The sequence below is a fragment of the Sarcophilus harrisii genome, chromosome 3 (genome assembly GCF_902635505.1).
Source record: "Sarcophilus harrisii chromosome 3, mSarHar1.11, whole genome shotgun sequence".
NCBI classification, from domain to species: Eukaryota; Metazoa; Chordata; class Mammalia; order Dasyuromorphia; family Dasyuridae; genus Sarcophilus; species Sarcophilus harrisii.
In genome coordinates, this window is record NC_045428.1 from 122,020,953 (window position 1) to 122,044,468 (window position 23,516).

A 23,516-nucleotide genomic window follows, 5' to 3' on the forward strand; every position below is an offset into this window, starting at 1 on the left:
CTTGGTATAAATTCTACTTGGTCATAGTGTATTATCCTGGAGATGACTTTCTATAATATCTTTGCTAATGTTTTATTTAAAACTTTTGCATCAATATTCTTTGGAGAAATTGGTCTTTAATTTTCTTTCTCTGTTTTCTCTCTCTCTCTCTCTAGAGAGAGAGAGAGAGAGAGAAGGAGAAGATTTCCCCTTATTATTTCTTTGGCTGCATCCCACAAATTTTGATATGTTGTCTATATGCTTAGCAATGGAATTTTTGAGTCTCATGAGACCTCATGAAGATCATTAGACTACTTCATAATTCCATCAGCAGTGCATTAGCCTGACCATCTTTATACAACTTCAATCTTGTTAATTCCCATTTTTCATCATTTTTGATACTTTTTGTTGTGTGAAGTTAAATAACAGGTTTGTTTTGATTTGTATTTCTTTTATTAGTGATTTGAATAATTTTCTCACATACTTGTTTACAATAGGCTGTGGGTATCTTGTGCCTGGTAGGAACTTGACAGTGAAACAATCAGGTTGAAAGAAGGGAAAGAATTCAGTATTATTTTAGCACTTACCATGTGTCAGACCCTATGCTAAGTAATTTACAAGTTTTATTTCCTCTAATCCTTATGATAATCCTGGGAAATAGATTCTTTTATTTCAACTTTATAGTTGAAGAAACTGAGACAAACAGATCACAAAGCTAAAAGTGATTAAGTCTGGATTTGAACTCAGATCTTCCTGACTCCAGGCCCACTGTGTCACCAATTGCTTCATCTAATTCATAAGGGAGAAAGAAGTCCATGGTTTCTTTCAATAGGAGTCAGTATTGCTAGTCTCTCTCTCTATCTCTTCCTGATGGCCATGAATTCACTGGGTTATGGGGGAGAAAATAGAAGATAAGAACCTAAACCTGATTCCTGCTAGACAACGTAATAGTTTTCCAAATTTTGTGAAATAGGGAGTTGTTTCCTAGGTAATTTCCGTTTGGGGGTTTATTGAATGGAGTTATTGAATTCAATAATTTCTTATTTTTTGTATAGGCTATCTTACTGATTAGTTTTTTTTAAGCTATCATTTTATTGTTATATTTAGGGAACTCTAGGTAAAGAAATATCTTTTACTAATGCAGGTCAGTATTTTCTTGGCAACTTATAGTTTTACAGAGTTGCCTAGAGCCTTGAAAGGTTAAGTGTCTTATCTAGAGTCACAGATCTAGTTAAGTGTCCAAAATGAAACTTGAACCCTGCTCTTCTTGAATTCAGGGATATCCTTTAAACATGATATCCTACTGCTTTTTAGCCAGGACTATATAATTTGGAATATTTTTGCTTTATAATAGAATTTGATGTTTTTTAGAAGTGCTATATCCTTACTTATTTAAGAAATAAGGAATATTTAACATTTTGATGTCAACGTTGATAAGTAGAGTGTTTGGGATTATCAGGAAGATATTGAACTATTTATAATTCTATTCCATAAGGTGTTTTTATATGTTGATTGGTGATTACAGATTTTATCTCATTTTGATGGAAAACAGTTTCTGGATTCATAAAGTATTGTCTTTTATTTAAAGTATCCAGATGGTAATAATACTTACAATTTTGTGTGGTTTTTACAGAATGAGGGGAAAAAAATGATCATATACTAGATGAAAACATTTGGTTACATATATGTTCTACTAGCTCACCAACTAGGTCAACATTTCCCAAGCTAGTTCCACATAATGGCAATGGGGGAGTTCTGTAGAAAAAAATAAGATTAAAGTTAATGATGTTATTTGACTCTTCCAGTAAGATGAATACCTGAAATCACAAGCTTTGGAATATTAATGTGTAAAGTTAAGTGTGTATCAAGTATATTGGTTAGTTGAATATTTAAACTTTCTTACTCTCTTTTATCTTGGGATTGTCCCATGGCAGTATATTTTGAACCCCAAAGCTATTCTTTGTTGAAAATACTTTGACAAGGGAGCAGTCACATGGAACAGTGGATAGAGCACCAGCCCTGAGGTCAGGAGGATCTGAGTTCAAATCTGCTCTTAGACACTTAATATTTCCTAGCTGCAAAACCCTGGGCAAGTCACTTAACCCCCATTGCCTCAGGAAAAAAACAAAAATATCAAACAAGAACTTTGACAAATATACCAATATACCAATTTGTTAACTTATGAATGTTAATCATTACATTACTATATAGGAAAACACTAGTGTTATCTCCATCTCAGACCCTCTGCTTGCTGTGCTCAGTACCAAAAAGTTCATTTTATCTTATGTGTGATTTTGGCTCAAGATGTCAGTTTGTCCTGTTTTAATTTGAAGAATTAACCTGTATCATACATTAGGTAAGCCAAGAAAATGGATTTAGGTTGAAACAAAATCTTTAAAGCCAAAGCACATTTCAGCCAAACCAGAATCTAGTTTAGGTCAACTTTATTGAAGATTTGTTAGAATTCTTACAAGGTGCTAAGTCACTGGAATTAATAGAGACAATAATTATCTAATTTAGCATGGTACTTAATAGTTCTTTAGTTCACTAATGAACTTAGTACTTATTAGAGTTCATACCTTTAAGATTCACAACTTTAAGGGAGCAAATATAAGCTAGGAGTTTCAACCAGGATGGAGTCCAGGAGATTTACAAGTCAGAAAAGGACAAGCCCACTCTCAGGGGTGGAGTCAGATTCATTCCATATTCCAACTTTGTGCTGGCTGGAGGCATTGCTGAGAGAGCTAGGGGCTGAAGCTCAAAACTTTGAAGGACACAATAAAGTATTTGGACTTTAAGTCCTGGCTGCATTTGAGGTGATTATTACTTTGAACTGAAACTAAGGCTGTTCCCAGAAGCCCCCCTCTCCCCCCCAAGAAATCTATACCCAGACAACATTATAATTTAGAGAAGAATATTACAGAATTGCTCTTCTGAATGAAGAGATTAGGTGGCCCCATTGCCTCCCTCCTCCCTCTCCCTGTCATGCCCTGACAATAAGAGTAGAATTTCTAAATGTTCTATTATTGGAGGTTTATGGAATTTCTCTTCTGTTCATTGATAAGTAGATGTTTAATGTGGTAATTACAAGAGATTTTCATCCATAAAACAAAGTAAATTTGGAATGTTCTTACCTTGTCAACACTTATTTTCTGTTTCAATTATATTATTATCTTTTTTTTTTTTTTTTTTTTAAGGCAATGGAGATTAAGTTATTTGCCCAGGGTCCCACAGCTACTAAATGTTAGGTGCTTTAGGCAGGACTCAGGTTCTTCTGACTTCAGGGCCAGTTTTCTATATACTGCACCATCTAGCTGCTCTCTGTTATCAATTTTTTAAAAAGTAAAATTATGGATTTAAGATTTGCAGTGTTTACATAGGAACTGTTTATGTGATTTCATGAATTCCTAAATTGGAAACTCTTTTCTGTATTTTTTTTTTTTTTTTGGTGGGTGAGTACATGGTTACCATAGACAACTTCTTTTCATGAATGTTCATGAAAATAAATTTAAGGTGATTTCATCAATGTTAAGTGTTCCTGATAAATGTGTTAATTTGGTTTGCCTTAAAAGGGATAATTTCTCTTTTCTATAGTGGCATTCATTTTCAACTGGATTGGATTTTGTTTATCCTTCTGTATAACTAATACCATTGCTGGAAGGTATGGCGCCATCTGTGGATTTGGCCTTTCATTGATCAAATGGATCCTCATTGTTCGGGTAAGATTCTTTATGGAAAATAGGTTATAGTAAAAATAGGGAAATGATTCAGTGCTTAGTCATTTTATCACTATATTAAATACTTGTTTTGGCTTTGTTTTTGATCTTCTAATTTTTATCATAGGATCACTAAGATAGTTTGGTGAAATAAAAACATGGAATTTTAGAGTTAGAAAGATCATCCATTATTTTATACAAAATACTACTTCATTCAATTTTTTTTTTAAAGGAATTTGCACTTTTTCCCTCCCTTCTTAATTTTTGAGGTTTTTTGTTGTTATTGTTTCTAGGTAGTTTGATGCAGTGAAAATAGTACTGGACTTGTAGTCAGATCTGGATTTGGGTCTTGTTTCATCTTTGGACCATGTCAGTTAAGCTTATTGCTCTTTGAACCTTAGTTTCCTTATTTCTAAAATGGTGATCAGATATTGTTATTAGTCATTTATTAGGGATATTTATGATGAGAATGAAATGATAGAATGAGTGCATGCAAAAGCTTTTGTAAACCAGGAAGGGATATATATATATATATATATATATATATATATAAAAATGACAAGTCTTTTCTTCATATAATTAAGTTGAAAATAATTTTGTTAACTTATAAAGAGTCATATTAATGTGATTTATTATCTAAATTTTCTTTGAACTAAATGCTTTAAAGATAGAGAAAAAAACTATTTTGAAAGTTTTATAAAATAGAAATTTTTTTGCTTTGTAGAAGATTTAGCTTTCATAAACTTCATAAAATTTTATGTAAATTATTTCCCATCTTTTATCTAAACCAAAAATCAAAAATGAAGTTTCATCTTTTGGTTCAATAAAGGCATTAAGAAAAATTTAAAACTTTTGCTCTACAAAGTAATTACTAGTTCAAACCTCCTAATTTCATAGTGATGATATGCTAGTTAGTAGCATTGAAATTAAAAAAACAGTAAATTTCTGTGATCATTGTTAACATTTTTCTGGAGTCTAAATTTTCTTAACCATGGCTGTATTAATGACCATGACTATTTAGTTTCGTATATAAGAAACAGATTGTTCTGAAGATGATGAATTGAAATTGAAATTAAAATAAAATCTGTTATCCTCTAATTAACTTATGTAACTCAGCACTTTAACTTTGTTGTTGCATAGTGTTGTCTATTTTCTACATTTTTTGAAATTAAAAGGATATTGTACTTCTCTCTTAAAATAAAGAAAAGGGCAGCATTTTTGGGGTGGATTCTGACAGTTTTTAGTCTCTCTTCTTGAGGTATCCCTTATTAGATAATATTTAATGACCTAAATTTGCTATGCTTTTCTTATTTTGGTATTTTTTCCTTTAACTTTCTATAGCTTCAAAACATGTTTGATATTATGAGTTGGCCGAATAGAATGACCCATAGAATGAGAAATGTTATTGTTAAAAAAATCTCTCTCCTTTAAGAAATAGTATATATGTATTTACAATCATACTTATAAAGAAAAACATGGTTAAAAAATACTTCCTTTTATTTTGAACAGAAAGGACTTAAAACTTTTTCTCAGCATATTTCAAAACTGTTATTTCTTAGAAATATAGATCAAGATCAGCTTTCCTTTAGAACACTAATTTAGAAACTTGGATCTAAAATGGATTATTTATCAATTGGATAACTCAATATTTTAGAGATCTCTAACAGTGTAATCACAGATTATGTTTGCATTTTAATGTGTCTTCCTTCCCAATGATGACATATTTTATAGTTCATTAACAAATTCAGTATTTCTAAAATTGTATTTTAAATACTTTATGAAAATAGCACTAAGCAGTTGGAAATAATTGCTTGTAAAGTTGAAGACAAGATCTAATTAGTTTCAGATTGAAGTGAGACTTTACTTTTATTCTGAATATAAGACTTTTTAATTGAATGTAATTTGTTTTGGAGTCCATTGGAAACATATTGAATATAAAAAATGCTTCTAGAGTAGCTTGTCATTAATCACATCTTAAAGCAACAGTACCAGAAGTTCATTAAATGTAATTAAATAACTACTTCTAAACTTATTTTAGCAACTATTTAACAAAAAGCCTAAAAATATTAGAAAGAGTAATACAAATTAAGTATCTAGAATAACATCTGTAGACATTTGATTAGATTTTTTTTTTTTTTTAAACCAGTGAAGCATGTACTCTGGAGTCTGGTCAAGGAAAAGATACCTGTCTCCAATAGCATCACACTCTGCCCTCCAGCTGCCTGTTCATATTCCCACATCACAGAGAATATAAAACTGTCTACCATGGTCACTAACAGGAACAGTTGAAATGCCACTTCAAGGTTCATTTAGCTGTGCTCAGCTCACTGCTGGGAACTGAATGCTAGAGCATCTAGTTTGAAAATGAAAAGACTTTAATGAGTTGGGGGTCTTTATGTGACTAGTATTCTTGGCAGCGATTAACAGTAGGGGGTGTACAGAAGGTCAAAAGCTCTTCTTTTGAGGGGTCACCAGAACATCCCCATCTGATAAGATTAAACTAATGTGGCTTTTGGTGTTAATATCTAAAGCAGCGGGTTGCTGTAGTGTTTGGAATAGTAGTTGTGGCTTTGAGTGAACTGACACATCCTAATGGAAAAAATGTTTGATTTAGATATTGCATTTTCTTATTCTCTTATAAACATGTCTAAATTGGTTTTATTTTCTAAAATGCTAAAAATTAGCCTTCCATTGAATAAAAAATAATTTTTAAGTTCCTATAGTTTATATGTATGTGTCATACACATTCGCATGTGTATATGTGTGTGAAATCCATAATTTTCCCCCTCAATCTCTATTTTTTCTTTTTTGTTTTCTGTATTAAATAAAGATTACTTGGGTGGGTAGAAAAGCTTTCTTCACAATGTTTTCCTCTTTGGGGCTGTCTCATTTTGTTATTCAAATATGACTTAATTCTATTCATGTTCTCTTTATAGTTTTCTGATTTTTTTACTGGATACGTCAATGGACAATACTGGCTTTGGTGGATATTTCTTGTCCTTGGTAAGTTTATTCTTAAGTTATTTTAATGATATTCCAGTATGATTCTGTATTTTTCTAAGCATGTGTTAACTCATTAAAATATTGCATTAATATTACACACACACGTATATATACATACACACACATATATGTAACACTAATCAAAATGATTTTATATTTTCTTCCCATTATCTTTATCACCACTACATTGGTTTATAACAATTCTTAAGTCTTCTTACATCCACAAATCATTACAGTAGTATAATATTAATTTCCCTGGGTTAAGTCAGGAAGCTATATAATTTATGGAAACAGCAAAAGATTGAATGATAATTTGGTACCATATAACTTATTAGAAATTTTACTATAAATTTAATCCCCCAAGGGTGCTAAACTTTAACACTCTTGTCTTATATAAAAGTAGTCTTTAAAGCTCTTAGAGGAAGTTAGGGGTGGGGAGGTATGACTAATTTTGAATGTTATATCTGTCCTCTTGTTTTTGAATTATGGAAACGTCCCTTTTTGCCTTTGAAATGCATACTGCATTAATCATTACTCAGTCAGGCATAGGGAAAGGCTTCATGGCTGCTGATCACAGTGTTTCCGTTCAGTTGTCTTCTTAAAAAGTCTGTCTTTTCATTCATGCTAAGGAGCTTTATGGATTTTCAGTTTTTTCCTTCGTTCCATATGAGTTAAAGGAGAAGGACATTAAAATCAGGCTCTTTGAGGGGATATATTTTTACTTCTATAGTTATAGTACACAATGTTAAGAAGAAAATAAACTTTTTTTTCCTTTATATCACTTTAACTCCTAGTAATTAACATCTCTAGAATTATAACAGAAAATGGTGTTGGCAATTCAATAGGTGGCACTCTTCTCTTTGTATTCTTATTTAATCACTGGTGATAGATCTTTAGGATCAGATGAAACACAAGTTCTTGGTAGTCAGTTATGTTTAGTAAAGATTGTGTTTAATTTATTTTTTTTAACAGTTGTAACAGGGACATCAGTATAGTGTTGTCATGCTAATTTTGCATTAATAGATTTTTCTCTAACTAAAATTTTCATGCACTTGAAAAGGAAATATGGGAATTCTGCTAAGTATTTGAACCTAGTAAATTACAGCAATTGCTTGTATTTGGACACTGTGGGGGTTAGAAAAGCTTCAGAGGAACATTGATAGCATAGAATGGAGAATATAGTAGGGTAAAGAGAATAGCCTAAGTTTCAAATCAGATTTGTAATTTCTTGTGTAAATTTAGATCTTAAAATTTTTTGTGATTTTTTTTTTCACCCATGATGGAATTATCTTTCAAGGATATAACCTAAGTTTTGGAATTTAAGGGGAAAAGTAGCAGCTAGTCATTGCTGAACAATGATCATCAAAGGAGTGAGTTGTTAGAACAAAGACTTTGGTTAGTCTTAAGGAGAGAATAAACTGAGTAATGTCTGGAATAGAATTTTAGTGTTGGGACCAGGACAAAATATAGGAAGTAGATGGGATGCATTTATTTTATCCCTAAATTGGCCCAACTTCCTTTGTCATCTTTTTTTTCATCTACATCTTTGTTTTTACCTTAAGTGAATTATTAAAACAATTGGATTTTGAGGCATCCCTTCGGGTTTTTGACTCACTACTTATGAATCTTGAATTTTTATCCTACTGCCATATATACCTCTTCTTTACACACACCCCCTTCACTTTTCTGTGGTTAAAAATGTACCTGCTGTAAATATTTACTGTTACGTTATTAAAAAATTCAAAAATTTGAAAGACTTAATTCTGCTAATAATGGTAATGTTTTATACTCACCTAGCATCTTTCCCCTGAACCTTTGAGCTTCAAGTACTTTGCCAGCATCATTTTATAAATCTTCAGAGTACATATTATGTATTGGGAGAGAGAATTTGATAAAGAGAAAAACTTATAGATGAGGTTTATTTAAATTTTAACAATTCAGATTTAAGTTTCATAAGTATCTTATATAGTTTTTATATGTATTTCCTTTTTAGCTATTCACAAATGAGTCTTCTGTGTATTGTTTCTAATTATTATCTTTCTAAATACTAGTGACTAAATGGTAATTTAAATGTACAATTATGCATGCATATATGTATATTGTAAGAAAAGAGTAGTATATGTTATTAGACAACCTTCTGAATCTTCCTCAAATTGCATTGTTTAGCAGCAACATACTTTAAATGTGTCTGTATCCTGAATATAATGAACCAAGTGTGCTTCCTTATATTCCATTGGAATCTTAATTGAATGATTTAAAGTACATTGGGAAATTTAGCTATAGAAGGAATTTTGTGGCAAACCCCTTTTAAAAACATAATCTTAAATTTGTCATTTATGCAAGTCTGGATTTTTTCCTTTCATAAACATGTATTTAATCAGTACATACTTATTCTGATAAAATACAGTACAAAATATTGATATATTTTTTAAAAATTAACTTGGTGATTCTTAATCAATGAGGTAATTAGAATGATATGGAAAATTGTCATTACTGTATAACTTAAATACAAAACCATTTTGTTTTATGTATGATTTTAGAATGAGAATAAAGCTCATGCATTTCTTCATGATGAAATGAACATTGTAGTAAAATTTAATTTTGAATGGATGAACTTTTGTAAATGAAAAATTCAAAAATTTCTTAAGGTTAACTCTTAGATAAGAGGTTTCAAGATGTACTTTATATTTAACATATTTTTTTTTCTGTCTCTGAAATATGTGCTATTTCTTACATGTAAATGATATTATTTTAATTTGCAGGTCTCCTCCTTTTCTTCAGAGGATTTGTCAATTATCTTAAAGTCAGAAATATGTCTGAAAGTATGGCAGCTGCTCATAGAACAAGATTTTTCTTCTTGTATTAATGGTAAGAAAAGTTATTAATGAGCATATTTATTTAATTTATTTCTATTGAACTCAATAGTATGCTTACTAGAATTTAATACTTAAGTTAAATGGAGGAATGGTCCTTTATATATTAGGTAATTTTTGAACTTTTACTCTCTAAATAATCTTTCATTTTTTATTTTTTAACTTTTAAGAAGATTTCATATTTGCTTAAAAAATTTATAGATTCTATAGATACTTATTTATCATAATCATACTTTCTCATTTACTCTTTAAAACTTGGCCATTGAAGGAATGTGACATAATCAGAATCACAGTTTTGAAGTCTGAAAAGCTATGACAAAATACTTTCTACAGAAGGAATGCATATCTTACATAAAACTGTCAAATTTATATAAATATTCTCTGTAAAAACATCTTGTGATTGGAAAATAAAATTGTCAAGTACTGTTCTTACATGATCTTGATCATAAAAGAAAAGTTAAATGAACAAAATAGAAATTCTGTTGCTTCCAAAAAGCAAACTGTCAATTTACATCAAAGTTCAAGGTAACTGGAAATAAGAGAATTACTATAATCATTCATTCTATTGTAAATTACCTTGATGTATGGTTTGTAATAGTTCCATGAGCTTCTTGATGTTACCTGTTTGTCTTTAAGAACATATTATTTGTCTTTAATACATTACATTTTATATATTTTTTCTCCTGCAGAGAAAAATAGACTATCTATCTATCTATCTATCTATCTATTTTTTGCTGAGTCAGTTGGGCTTAAGTGACTTCCCCTGGGTCACACAGCCAGGAAGTATCAAGAGACTGAGGCCGGATTTGAACTTAGGTCCTCCTGACTTCAGGACTGGTGCTCTATCCACTGCACCAACAAGCTGCCTCGACAATCAATATTTTTAGATAAAAAGCTGCAATGAGTTTTAGCTGTTAATTTTCCCCTAAACCATTTCACAATGTGGTGGTTAAGAAGAGGGAATGTAGGCTTAGTAAAAACTTGAAAAAAATTTTTTTTCAAGGATTGGCATCATCATTTAATTCAGTAATGTTAAGCATTAAAAATAATTGGCAAAGAAGATGGCAACATTTAATGTGATATTCAAGAGATTTTGGCTATTTTTGGCTATTAAATTTTTGGCTATTAAAAATATTTCATTTCATTTTTATGATTAAAACTCCCCAATTCTGATATTCTTTTATATCTTTTATAGTCTTTAGTGTGAATAACTTTTTAAAAAAGTGATAGTATTTTAAATTAGCTCATTAATGCAAGTTAATAAAGAATAATCTTCTTTTTATCCCTAGACTTCATCGACCAGACATTCCTTTCCTATACTAATGTGAAATTTCCAGATGATCTGTAAGCCTGCAACCTAACAGAAGACCAATTAGTAAAGAAAAAATTGAATAACAGGGTGGTTTATGTTTAAATCCCATTTTTGTTCATTCTGTTAAATATTTGTTATCTTTGTTTTTTGCACATATGCATATGTTTCATTTAAAAGGAAAGAATTTAAATGATAAAACAATTCATATAATTGAATAGAGATAAGGTGCAGTTAGATTTGGTTAATCAGTGTTCAAGTACCTGAAAGACTTGAGTGATAAACTCTCTTATAGTATGTATGTACCACTGATATGTTGATCTGAAGTTTAGTTGCATAAAAAAGTTAAATTTACTAAACAGTTTAGTTTAGGCAGGTCAGACTCTTAATTAGTTTCATGGACATTAGATTCATCTAGTGATTATACATATAAAATATCCTTTGGATAAAGTTTGCCAGAATTTGCGCTGCTGACTAATAAGGAGTTGTCAAGTTTTGACCAAACTTCCACCAAAACTCTTTGCCTTTGTAAATAACCATGCATTAAGTTCTTTTCAGATTTATTTCTTATGGATTGTATCTAAATCTTTTCTTATTCATTTTTAAATGATTTACATTTAATAAATATAAATATATGTCAGTCTGTTGACATACCTATAGATATGAGTGTTGATGACATAGATTGTTTTGGAACAAAATTTTAGAGGAGGTAAGTGTACCAAATGACTGAACAAATTTTCTTTTGAGTTTCAATGATAATAACTAAGGGAGGAACTTGGTGTGTAGTGTGATCCATATTATTTGAACAACAGTTTGTTTTGAATATTGACATCACATCTATTTATTAAATTAATGGTTTGAAAATTATTTTTGAATTATATCAATCTCATTTTGAGGTAACCTTTAAAAAAAGAGCTGTGTTGATAGATGTAGATGTCTTTTTAGCAAGTAATAGACTTTTTTCTTTAGGTGTTTATTTAAGCTCCACTAACAAAAAAAAGCCTGCACTATAAATAACTTCTTGCTCTATAGTAATGATGTTAAGTTTTGAGAAAATCATCTCTTGCATCTGGACATATAAAACTTATGAGAATTACCAATGGACTTTGTGCCATATTTTTAAAATACACCTTCTCAGCCATTATCAACAACTGGAATCCAGGTTGCAGTCATAAGTTAATGTATTTTTCACCTTTCAAAAACATTTCTCAGTTTTTATTTTTAAGTTATACTTTTACTTTTTAAATGTTGAAAATGGTGATATCTGTGTCAAATCCTCAAAATTAACTTTATATCTCTATGGGATTTAAAAATGGTAAATATTGATCATTTGATTTATTATATTCTGAAGCCTACTAAAAGTGAATAAAACTTCAGAAAGACAGATGCTGTCTATTTTATTAAATACAAGTAAATGTGTCTAGGATCTTCTGAATTTCATCTATATTCATTTTCCCCCATTGTCTTTATGAATGGCAAATAAAAATGTGTAGTTTTGTTTTGCTAATTGAGACTCCTGTTTTTGGCTTGCTATCTTCTTTTGTTTCTGAATGCATTCCTAAAATCTTTGGCAAATTAAATAGAAAATTTGGCACCTAAAATGTAAATTTAATTATGTTAAAACAACTAATGGTTTATCTGTTCTGCTCCTATTTCTTTTAATATTCAGAATTTCTTTTCTGAAGATTTGGTTCCTTAGCTTGTCATAAAAATTTTTGTAAAAGTGTAGTTAAGATCATTCATTGTTTAATTGATTAGCAAACTGAGCTGGAAGACAGCAATTTTATCAAAACAATTGTCTTTCAATTCAATTTTTCCTTAATTTTCTAATGATATGATATTTTATGCCACAAATCAAATGTTACCTCTTTGTTTAACTCTGCAGTTATTAAGTTTGTATGAGGTTAAAGTTTATATATTATGTAAGCTTCTTTAGTTGGTACAGTATTGTGGTAGCCTGAAATCTCATCATCAGGAACAAGAGAATTCTCAAATAATTTTCAAAGTTATAGCAATTTCTTCCAGATGTATCAAATGCTGCATTCTTCCCTAGTTATTTCCTGTGAGTTTGGGGAGAAGAGCAGCTGCTATGTGTTTTAGGGACACCTGACTAGCTATGCCTTCTGCCTTAAAGTTTGGGAACTAAAACCCATATAGTCTTTGAATAAAATTAGGTGAAATTATTTTGAGTGAATGCAGATAACACTTGGGAATTTTGTTAAAATTTCCTTAAAACTTTTTTTTAATTGTTTTGGAATAGAACATATTTCTACACATGACAGTATTTTGAAGTATGTCTTATGCACTATGCTTGAGCTATTTACTGTCTGTCTCATTAAAAATAGCATAGTGCAGTGAAAGTGCTGTTTGTAGAATTAGAAGAATCCAACTACCTTGTCCTGTGTGACCTTGGACAAGTCCCTCTGGGCTTCAGTTTCCTCATTTATAAAATAAGGGGATTGGACCTCTCTGAAACTTTTCGTTCTGAATTATTTTCTCTAAAATAATAGATAGTCTCATCTGCTTTCTTTTTGGAACTCAAGACTTTAAGTGCTTGAAATTGATTTAGGACAAATTCCATCACTATGAATGCTTGCATCTTCAAAGTATTTTAAAAAAATAACTACTCCTCCAATTTTTATGGTAAGCAATATTCAATATAATGAACTTTCAGTAATTTAAAAATATATTGAACATTCTTTTGAGGTTTATTATATTTGATCATCCCCCAAACTGATGTTCTTTTTAAAAAAAGACATTGTAATGCAATGAGTACTGGGTCTAGAGTCACAGGGCCTGGATGCTAGCCTTGGTTCTGCCACCTTACTAGCTATATTACTTTGATCAAATCCCTTACTTCATTGGTTAAAATTTCTTCACCTGTAAAATGAGAATACTGAATGAAGTAATCTTTTGAGGTCCCTTCTATTTGCAAATCTATGATTGTTCCCTCCACCCATCCTTTTTGTCTGTTGATACTGTTCCACAATTAACTCAATGAAAGTTATGATTAAAATTTATTTTCTATTATAGTATTTAGCATACTTTATGAATAAAAATTTATTAAGTACTTCTATGTTCTAGGCATATCGCTAAGCACTGTGGATACAAAGATAGGTAAAATCACGTAAAGCTCTCAAGGAGAGTTTACAGACTAATGGAAGAGACAACATGTACATAAATTGGTACTTATAAAAATGTGGATATAGAACAGAAACAATAAATTCTTAGAGAGGAAGACTCAAGTGACTGGGGAAATGAAAAGGCTTCTTGCAGATGATTGCATTTGAGTTAAAACTTGAAAGACAATTTAAAGGCATAGATGGATAATGGTTACAAGAAACAGTAATTAGGCTGGAATCCTAATCATAGCATGTGTGGAGAGGGAACAAAGCATAGAAAGCTAGGAATAAGCCAAGTTATGAAGATTCTTAGATGCCAAACAAAAGAAGTCCTATTTGATCCTAAAGGTATTTGGGAACCACTTGACTACATTGAGTGGACAGGGGGAATTGAGGAAGAATATAATTTCATAACTCTTAAAATTTGTTTAAAAGTTTTTCTTTTTGTAGTATATGATTCTTTTTGCAGTATAAAATGATTGAAATTTAATGTGGACTTTATTTAGTAGTTACATTATGGGTCACATGTCTTTGAGAACTGTGGAGAAGCTAATTGTATATTAGGCTAATTTAGAACTGTAGTGAAAAAATGTATAAAATAGGAATCATTTCATTGTATACTTGTTGGGTATATGAAAGACCTTTTATTTTCATTTTTTAAAATTTCCATTACTTTTTAAAAATGTTTTTCTTGATGACTTTTTAAAAAAAGGCCATTATTTCATCCTACTTCCTCTTTCTTTATAAAAGTAAGTATAGCTAAGTGGAACAAAACACTTTTTCTGTGGCTAAGTGTGTATACTTCATTCCATATTGCTAGTCCACCATCTCTCTGCTGAGCTCTGGAAAGCATGTTTTACCATCTTTCTCTTAGAATTTCATGTTTGGTCACTATGGAGTTTTGAATTCTTTCAGTGTTGTGTACTTTTACATTATGGTTATTCTAAAAATGATTCTATTTATTTTGCTCTGCATCCTTCCCTTTAGATAAATACAGGCAACATATCTTGGGGGGGGGGAAGGGGATATTCCATATATAGAAAAATTCAGAGCTGGAAAAGAGGACTTTCTGTAGAAAGATTTAGATTAGGGAGAATAATTCAAAAATATATTAATGATAACTTTATTTCAATGCTTTACAGTTGCAATGTGTTTTCACAAGTATTTTTTGATTCTGACAATCCCAACAAGTACAGATGCCATGCCCATTTTACACACTGATAAACTGAGAATTATTGATGTTAATAACCCATTGAAGTACACTTAACTAATAAGTATTGAAGGTACCTGAAACCCAGGTTTTCTGATTCTCAAGTTCTGTGTTTCACTATACTTAACATTCTTGAGAATGATGTTATGGGGAAAGAAACCTATATTTTTATGAGGCTCTCAATACTAAGTACATTTCAAACCTTGAAGTTAATGGTTATTGTACTATGTATAATGAATGAAACTTTTCTTTGTTTAGGAAACCATCTATATATATACCTATAGAAATCACTGAAGCTCAATAAAAATTGGAACAGTAACTCTAAAGGAATAATTAAGCTAAAAAGCATTTAGCATAATTATTTTTTGTTGTTGTTGTTGAGGCAATTGGGGTTAAATGACTTGCCCAGAGTCACACAGGTAGGAAGTATTACATGTCTGAGGCCAGATTTGAACTGAGGTTCTCTTGACTTCAGGGCTGGTGTTCTACCCACTGTGCCATCTAGCTGCCCCTGCCATAATTCTTAAGCTTCCATTTAGATTTATAAAATGAGTATTTGACATTTATTCTGATATGTGCAAGCAGAGGGATAACTGACTGTGAATGTGAGTGTGCCTATTTAGCAATGGTATTCTAGATACAAAGTTGTCATTATCATAGAGACAATGGATAGATATTATCTTTTACTAATGAATATGTATTATTTGTAAAGGAATAATTCAGTATTAATATTGTTTTGTTATGTTTGTACTTTGTTTCTTTGGGCTGTTGTGTGTTAGAAAAATGAAAGTTGGGGGATGGGAAAAGATATTCAAGATATATTTTGGTTCTTCCATGATTACTAAACTCATAGGCAAGACTGACATCAATTTCTAGAAATAGGTTTATATGTATTGATTATATATATATGTAAAAATGTATATGGAGAGAATTTTGTTGTGGTTAAAAGAAATTCTTTGGATTTTGAAAATCCATTTAGAGATTTAAGAGGAAAATGAGAAAATAAGAATGATTAATGAAAAAAGGGACAAAACAAAACAAAAACCCTATACATTTAGAGTTAAATTAAGAAAAATCCCATTTTATTAAAGAGGACAAGACATTGTCATTAATATCTCAGTTTTTCTTGGGGGAGGGGTGTTGAGGAGAGGGAGCTTGGAATCTTATGTAAAAATTTGTCCAGTTTTTTCCTTCTCTTCCAATGAAGACTCTAATATGATAGCATTTTTCCTTTTTATGATTTTTAAAAGTCAGATCTTCCTAGATCAGTAAATCTATCAGTGCTGTAGTATATCAGTGAATGATTTTATGATCTTTCATTTGTTATACAGGACAACCTCAACTTGATTGAAACTTGTTTCAAACCTATTTCTCCATTTTCCATATGTTTGCATTAATTTTGGCCTTTTAAAAATCTTGCCTAAAACAGTATCACCATCCTGTTCTCTTCATATATATATAAAATTATTTCATAATTTTTATCATATGTTGTGTTAAAATTAAAAATACTTATGTAGTATTTCAATGTCCATGCAACAGTGATTGAATTTTTGCTTTGGAAAGAGTTCTGTATATTTTTGGTTGTAATTATTTGTTTAAATATAAGACTCTTCAAGCAAATGGGAAAAAAAATGAGTTAAAATACTAATGGCTATTGTGAAGCAACTATGCAAATATACTATTAAAGACTAATAGTAATTTAAATGAAGTGTATGTATAATTGTTATGGACCTTTTATAAGCTCCAAATGTTTCTTTCCAAATTAAATTACAAATTCTAAGCTCTGCAAGCTCCTTAACATTTTGATATATTGATTGAAAAAGCAAAATTTGATGGACAAACCTGATATTCTGATGCACATTGGTATATATGTATATATTCTGTTGTAGTATCTTCTTAGCACTTCTGTCTGTTGCTCTATGCTTTGTTAAGGATTCCCTGAACTTGAGTTGCTATATTTTCCAGACATAACTTAACTGGAGAATGCAAAAGGCCCTAAATGTGCCCCCTCCTGAACTTACATGATTTGATGTCTGTTCTTCAAAGCATGCTACTTCACTGCCTACCCCTCAACTATAGAAAAAGCTGTAAAGCAGTGATCTTAATTAAATTATTTCAAATGTATAGATATTTTGCTTTTTATTTTATTTGTTAATCTTATTCTTGTTTAGTGGATGACAGATTACTAATACTAGACTACTGGATGTATTTTCTCTAGATTCCATTTGCTTCTTTTTAATATATTTTTTTGTATGTTTGCTTAAATTAAATTCAGCACAGTGATCTTCCACAGTTTCCTTCCTTGGACTCTGTGTATGCTGATATATTTTTTTTGGTGGCCCAAAAGAGGAATTATAAATTTTCAAGTGAAATTTCTTTTCAGAAAGAATGAGACTATATTGTTGGTGAATAATCAACAGTGAAGTGTTTTAGAATGTGTCATTTTAGGGCATAAATTACTTCTTTAGACCAGATTTACTTAAAAGTTGATACCTTTCTTAAAAACTAAATGGCAAAGCCTCCATGAAAATTCTGAAGTGCATTTTTAAAAAATTCTCAAAACACTGAGCACTCATGCATACTGATGTATTCAAAACTTTTTCCTTCTTCATGAAAGTGACCTATTAAAACTGATTTTATTTATGATTCTGTATCCTGTGATTTAAGCAATAATTATTTAAAAAATAACCCCAAACAAAAATACTGGTGCATAGAGAAAATATCTGCCTTTAGTTATTGAATAAAATTGTGGGAAAAAAATGCAGTATATGTCAATATCTATTAGGCATATAAATTAGCCTAGTATGTGATCTAGGTGTCTAATAGAAATTATTTAATAAATAAGAATTGTAATAAAAAAAGGAAATTTGACCTATATATTGTTACCATATTTTATGACTATTGATGCTCTTTGGAGCCAATGAATATTATGTGTTAGAAGGACTATTGAAAATATTATTAGACTAACTAAATCAGATTTTATTCACTAAAGTGTCATCTTGGGTGTCTTCCTATATAAATTTCAGCTAATGGTATGAATATGAACTTTTGCCTTCTGTACAAATGGAATTAAATAAAGCAACACATATGCAGATATTGTACATTTACAGCATGTTTTTTTCATGTTATTTTTATGTATGATTTACATGTCACTTAATTTTTTTTCTGATGCCCAAATAGGTGTTTAGTATATAGACATAAAGCATAATTATGGAAAATGAGTTAATTTTAAATATTCCATGAACATTTTACTCATTTTATTGATGTGCCTAATTCATCATTTGTCTTATATAGCTTTTTTTATACATTAAGCCTGTTAAGCCTTTTACAGTATACTTTTTTTTTATGCTCTATTTCCCAAGTAGACTATAAGGGATATCAGGTACTTTTTGAGAAGTGTTATTTATAACACATTTCTGGTATTAAATATTTAGAAAAGTATATTTTTCTCATTTCCAATGCAAGAAAGTTATTTCCAGTGTTGCATAAAGGCTTTCTTAGCTACCTGCTTTGTTGGCATGCAGAATATGTACAATATATGGTAGATATTTTTAAAAATTATTTTTATGGAAAGCATATCTGTGAATGATTGTGGATTTGTTTTGATTAGTTAACAATTACTGAATCTTTTGTTTTAAACTATATTAAACATAATTAACAGTTTGAACCATCATTTCATTGTTCAGAAAGCATGTCAAATATGTCAATTGTAGAATGAAATAATATTTTAAATATAACTCAAATTGTAAAATATACAACTGTATCATATCATATAGAAATGTCATGCTGCCTGTAAGCATAACATGTATTTTCATTATCAATAAAGTTATAAATGCATCAAAGCTGTGGATGTAATACATTCTTCTAAAGGTAAATTTAAAATTTACTTATACCTATTTCATAATTTTTCCACACCTAAATAGTTCCCTTGCTTTATGGAAATTTTGTGAATGTACTGATGCATTTAGGCTTGTTAGAAATTTATCTTGGTTTACTTATTACTTATAATATACTTACTTATATTACAAATATCTAGGTTTATTTAATTAGGTGAAGAAAGTGTCTTAATTTTGCTCATGAAAACTCACATAAAATGACAGATTATAATTAATTTTTTTACTTTAATGAACCCATACTAGTGAAAACCATGATAGTTTACCCTTAATTTACTCAGACCAGTGCTCAGAATATAAAAAGTCTATTTAGAGAAAACAACTACTAGTGAAATTGTAAAGTTCTTGACTTAATCTGTAGAACCGGGGAAGGATCTTATAGTGGAAAGATCACTTGATTTAGGGTCAAATAACCTGTTGTCAAACCTTTAGCAAACACTTCATCTCTCTATGCAGCAGGGTTTTCGTGTATAACATGGCTTAGACCAGGCAAGCACTAAAGTGTCTTCTGCTTTGTATCAATTATGATATAAGTAAAGATCACTAACGAGAAGGATTTGGGGTGATTGGGGAGGATTGGAGAAAAGAAGGACACAGATTTTGGCTCACAATTTTAAAAAAGAAATTTTTAACATATTCCCATCCTATCCCCATCCAGAGATTCTGAACCTTTACCTGCTTTTCTATATTTAAAAACAAACAAAGAAACAAAAAAAAAACCCAAACCCAATAACCAACAATTAGTTTTCATTTTAAACATTACCCATTCTCTATTTATGATTCTGTAGCCTGTGATTTAAGTAATAATTATTTTAAAAATAACCCTAAACAAAAACACTGGTGTAAAGAGAAATTGCCTTTCCATATTCTTGCAGTCACTAACACCTGACTTCCTCTTAATGATATTGCTTACCTGATCATTGTTTTCAGCACTGATTGTACTTTTTTACTCATACTACTAATTTACCAGTCATGATTGGGAGTGTGAAAACTTCTTGCTCTGCATTATCACTTACAGAGTCTTCCTCAATCACCATCACCCAGGACTTGACAGCAGATTGAAGAAAGGGATGAAAGAGAAAAGAATCAAGGATGACGCCTAGATTGCAGGTCTGGTTTCCTGGGAAGATGATAATGCTCTTAACAGTAATGGGGAAATTAGGAAAAGAGAAGGAGTTGGAGGGAAAGAAGAGTTTAATTTTGTCTTGAGGATATCCAATTTGAAATGTTTAGTAGGCAGCTGACAATGAAGCTAGCAGGGAGATTAGGATTTGATAGTGATAATTAAATCAATGAGAGCTAATAAAATCACCAAGTGAAGTACTATAGAGGTAGAAGAAAAGAGGTCCAGAAAAAAACTACAAGCTTAGTTTGTATGATCTGAATTAAGATTCAAGAAGGGTGATTGAGAAGGAATGGTCAGATAGGTAGCGGGAAAAAGTCCTCAAAACATAAAAGACAGTATCAACAAGAAGGTGAAAGACTATAGTGAAATCAAGAAGGATGAGGATTGAGAAAAGGCCATTTTGTTTGGCAATTAGGAGAGTATGGGTAGCTTTGGAGAGAGGAGTTTCCCTTGAATAAGGAGGTTAAAAATAAGACTAGAAAGTTAAGAAGAGGGAGAATAAAGTAGAGACACATGTCTTTCTCAAGGAGTTTAGCTACAAAAGGAAGTAAAGATATGGGATGATAGTGGTGGTGATGATCGATCAGATCAAGTGAAGCAACCCAAGACTAGATAGATCAAATGAGAGCTTTGTGAGGATAGAGGAGATGGGAGCATGTTCTGAGGTAGGGTGAAAGAAAGAGACCAAAGATAAGTGAGAGGGTAGAGATGATATCTAATATGTAAAAAAATAGAGAGATGGAGTAAGATCCCTTGTGCATGAAGAAAGTGTTCATCTTGGCAAGAAGACCCACCTCTTCATGTGAAACAGTGATCCAGAAAAAAATGCAGTGCAAAATGGGATAATGAATGGATTAGGACTGCAGAGAGGACCTAAGTTAGATTATTCAACTTAATTTTGTGGTGGACCCAGTTATCTTGGTTTTGTAAATATTTAGCAAACAGCATGTAAGTAGCCACAAAGGCTGATGAGAATAGGAGCGATCCAAGACAGAGACCTTGTATGACAAGACTGCAATAAGTTGAGGACCAAGAGGCTCAAGTCAAGACTATATATAGAGTTCAACAAAGGGGTCAAGACAGGGAGAAAGACAGTAGCTAGTTCAGAGAGGGAATGGTGCTTCCCTCTGTGGGGGAGGGAGGAGTTCATCTGGGAGAGAACTGGTGGGATTGGAGAGTATGATGAGGAGAAAGATCTCCAGCTGCACCTGAGATCAAGAGTTAGGGGGTGAATATAGGTATTTGTTCTTTTGTTAAGAATTGCTGACAGCTTATTCATTATGATTGATCCATATATTATAGTATAATGTAGATAACTTTCAATATAATTATTCACTGAGGGATCCATTTTAAATGTGTGAAGTTTTGTCACTTGCTGGACAGTGTTATTCTAATCCACAAAAACTGGCAATGAGCCATAGTTCTCTGAACACTGTTCTAATCCAATGTTAACCTCATGATATCAAAAGAATGTGATGAAATCTGGTAAATTCACCTTGTGGTGAATGTCTGATGGGAACATGTAAATGAGATTTGCATAGGATGGGTAGACAGGTTTCCATCCTGCCTGGAGGATATCCACTGGAGGAAAGATTGATATTGATAAGACTGCAGTATTGGAGTTAATAATTCAAATGTCTAACTATATTAAATAGTGGATTAAATAAATTACACTCCTTTTCTTAATTAGTCTTTGTATATTGTATTTTAAGATATTTAGGTGAGATATGCTAGTAAAGTCAGTTATTATAATAGCTTCTTTATAAAGCATAATTCACTCACATATTCATTTGATTCTAAAATGAAACTGTATTTAACTTATAATTGCAAAAAACATTATCGATGCAATATGTTTTTAAATTGCATTTCTTTCCAAATATGTCTCTTTCTGTACTTTTCTCCCGGAAGGGAAATCTTGTATCCAAGATTAAAAAACAAACCAAAACAAAACATACATTGACTTTAAAATCTGATGACAAAAATTTGAAGTCTCTTATCCAGCACTCATTGGCTTTAGTGCCTGTCACTGTGCTTGAAGGTGATATCATTAGTTTTTAGTTAAACATTTTGTGTACCAAAAAGACAAGATAATTTAAAGGAATTTAGGGAGAATTTTCACTTTTTGTAATACTAAATATAGCCAGAATATGATGTTTTAGATGAAACAAGTAATCAAAATGTGTCCCGGACATATCTTTGATAAACCGAGGCACAAGTGATTTAAGTTGAAGGAAAATCTAAATGATTTGTATTGTTGATAGTTTAACAATACATTTCAGGAATGCTTAATGGAGAAAAGAAGGTTAAAGTGTTAGCATTAGGAATCACAGGGCTGTACTAAGCATATAAAAGGCATAGTCTCTATAAGAACCTGAGAGGAAGAAGAAATGAATAGAATGAGATTGTCCCGAGGACTTTGTAGTATTGGGAGTAATGAATGAAGGGACTGAAGCCTATATATACAAAGGAAGCTATTTTTGAGGAAATGTCTATAGAACAAGCTGGGGGAGGAGAGCTGGTCAGATTCTCAGAAATAATCTGAGGGCTCTGCTTTTACAGCCTTCTCCTGGAGGAGTGTCTGCTTGTTTTGTACTCATCCAGAAAGCTAGATATACCACCAGTCCTATATGTCACTGTGAATAAAAACGTTTAAAAATACATTTAAGAAATATATCCCATGTACAAACTATTGCTAACTTTGTCCAACTATTGCCCACTGTGTGTTGGTGATTATTCAAAGAAAAAGAAAAAAGAAAGACATCATTCTATAGTAAAAACAACAAAAAACAACAATAAATCTGCAGCTAGTTCCCTTCATTTCTTTGTTTTAGCTTGATTCTCCTCAGGTCTGGTATTCTCCAGCATTTGCCTATCTTTACAAAGAGGGTATGAGGGCTGACTTGTTTAATTGTGCAGCCAAGTTTTACTTCTTTTGATTCCTGTGAAAAAGAAAAAAAAAATGATTAGAGGTGTTTACATAAGGGTAAATAATAACTGAATGCTTACTGAGTGGCTAGATGAATATCTGAGAGGTAATGGTTTATGTAAGCTTTGGATTCCTCTTGATGATCATGCCCACCCAGAAGGCTCAATAAAACCCTCACCGTTGTTCTACTTAGAATTGGCCTTCCTGAATTCAGCTATATAAACTTTTAATGAGTGACCTATTTGTGAAACTCCTTTCCGGGTTGGCAAATACAAGTTGATAGGGAACTTCTAATGCCTTTTTCCTTGTAACCTCCCTTCCCTCGTATTTCCCCTCTGCCTGGAATCAGACCAAAGCAG

The 23,516-nt window shown here is 31.1% G+C and overlaps 1 protein-coding gene across 1 annotated transcript in view; it reads left to right on the forward strand.

Moving 5' to 3' along the window:
• NDFIP2 (Nedd4 family interacting protein 2) overlaps positions 1-12,393 on the forward strand; it is a 98,437-nt gene extending 86,044 nt beyond the window's left edge. The window contains exons 6-9 of the mRNA XM_031958546.1: positions 3,574-3,698; positions 6,632-6,698; positions 9,461-9,566; positions 10,861-12,393. Coding sequence (XP_031814406.1) covers positions 3,574-3,698; positions 6,632-6,698; positions 9,461-9,564 — 296 coding nt within the window. The 3' untranslated portion in view covers positions 9,565-9,566; positions 10,861-12,393. The remainder of the gene's footprint in view (positions 1-3,573; positions 3,699-6,631; positions 6,699-9,460; positions 9,567-10,860) is intronic.
• The last annotated feature ends 11,123 nt before the right edge of the window (positions 12,394-23,516 follow it).